At 43.2% G+C, this 1,492-nt stretch overlaps 1 protein-coding gene across 1 annotated transcript in view; it reads left to right on the top strand.

Moving 5' to 3' along the window:
* LOC117938780 (collagen alpha-2(IV) chain-like) overlaps window positions 1-794 on the top strand; it is a 31,202-nt gene extending 30,408 nt beyond the window's left edge. Inside the window, exon 35 of the mRNA XM_034863647.1 lies at window positions 657-794. Coding sequence (XP_034719538.1) covers window positions 657-794 — 138 coding nt within the window. The remainder of the gene's footprint in view (window positions 1-656) is intronic.
* The last annotated feature ends 698 nt before the right edge of the window (window positions 795-1,492 follow it).

Below are 1,492 nucleotides of genomic sequence, written 5' to 3'. Positions count from 1 at the left end.
TCTTATCTAACAGCGCTAGGACTTTTTTGTCACTTTTTTGTCGCCATTTCACTGCGTTTTCGTGGGCTTTTTGTCACCAATTCAGAACATTATTCTGGATATGACACTCATGTTGTTTCCATGGTGATTATTAACATGAATTATATTATAACTTATGATGAAAACAAACCCCACGTCCATGTTTAATAGTGTGCTAGTAGAGACTGATGCATTCTCTGAACATAGATGTTATCTCAGCTGTTGGAAACTGAGATAAAGACGATATTTATTAATAGATTAAGAAGTAAAATGTTTTTTCAGGTTTGTTTTTAAAACCCAAAATAAGTCAGTTTTACACCACGAGGGTTAAAAAACACTTTTTCTGACTTTTTCTTGAAGTTTTTGTCACTTTTTCTGACTTTTTCGTTGTTTTTCTGCACTCTTTTTGACATTTCTGTTGTTTTTTTCCATAATTTTTGTCCCTTTTTTCAACGTTCTTTCACCTTTTCTCTTTTAAATGCTACAAATTGAATAAAACGCCCAAAATTCAAAGAAACCCGTGAACTGGTCCTTTGTTTTACCTGTAAAGAGCGTCGTTGGGAACCGTCTATGTCACCTTTTGGGACTTTGTAAAACGTGTCTGATCTTTTCACTTTCAGGTGTTACCTTTTCTCCAGGTGAGCCCTGGTGACCCTCGTATCCAGGGTAACCAATCCCCCCAGGAAGTCCGTCGTATCCAAGGTAACCAGCTTCACCCTGCAGAGGACGAAAACAGAGAGGGGGGGACTCAGGTGAACTCAGGTAGAGTCAGGTAGAGTCAGGTAGAGTCAGGTAGACTCAGATAGACTCAGGTAGACTCTGGTAGAGTCAGGTAGAGTCAGGTAGACTCAGGTAGAGTCAGGTAGACTCAGGTAGACTCAGGTAGAGTCAGGTAGACTCAGGTAGACTCAGGTAGAGTCAGGTAGACTCAGGTAGAGTCAGGTAGATTCAGGTAGACTCAGGTAGACTCAGGCAGACTCAGATAGACTCAGGTAGATTCAGGTAGAGTCAGGTAGACTCAGGTAGACTCTGGTAGAGTCAGGTAGACTCAGGTACACTCAGGTAGAGTCAGGTGAACTCAAGTGAACTCAGGTGAACTCAGGTGAACTCAAGAGGCTGTGGTCGCGGTGCATTCAGGTTCCTGAGCGAACAGACAGACGTTTCATGTTCAGCGGACAGGAACCGGCCTTTATTCTCCCCGCTGAACACACCTGAGACCACAGCGTTCACACCTGGGTGGTCCTGGTTCCACGCAGACCTCAGGCAGCCTGCAGCTGGACTCAGCTGGTCCCATGCAGACCTCAGACTGCAGCTGGACTCAGCTGGTTCCACGCAGACCTCAGACTGTCTTATCTATTTCAATTTATCCTGAAATTCTTATTCTAATTCTGTTGTTGATGGTTTTCTATATTGATTTTTCAGATTTCTTGGGGCATTTTAGGTCTTTATTCGTACAGGACAGCTTAGAGGAGTA

Source organism: Etheostoma cragini, chromosome 3 (genome assembly GCF_013103735.1).
Source record: "Etheostoma cragini isolate CJK2018 chromosome 3, CSU_Ecrag_1.0, whole genome shotgun sequence".
Taxonomy (NCBI): domain Eukaryota; kingdom Metazoa; phylum Chordata; class Actinopteri; order Perciformes; family Percidae; genus Etheostoma; species Etheostoma cragini.
Note: the sequence above shows the minus strand (reverse complement) of the source record. Positions and strands in the feature narration are given on the sequence as shown.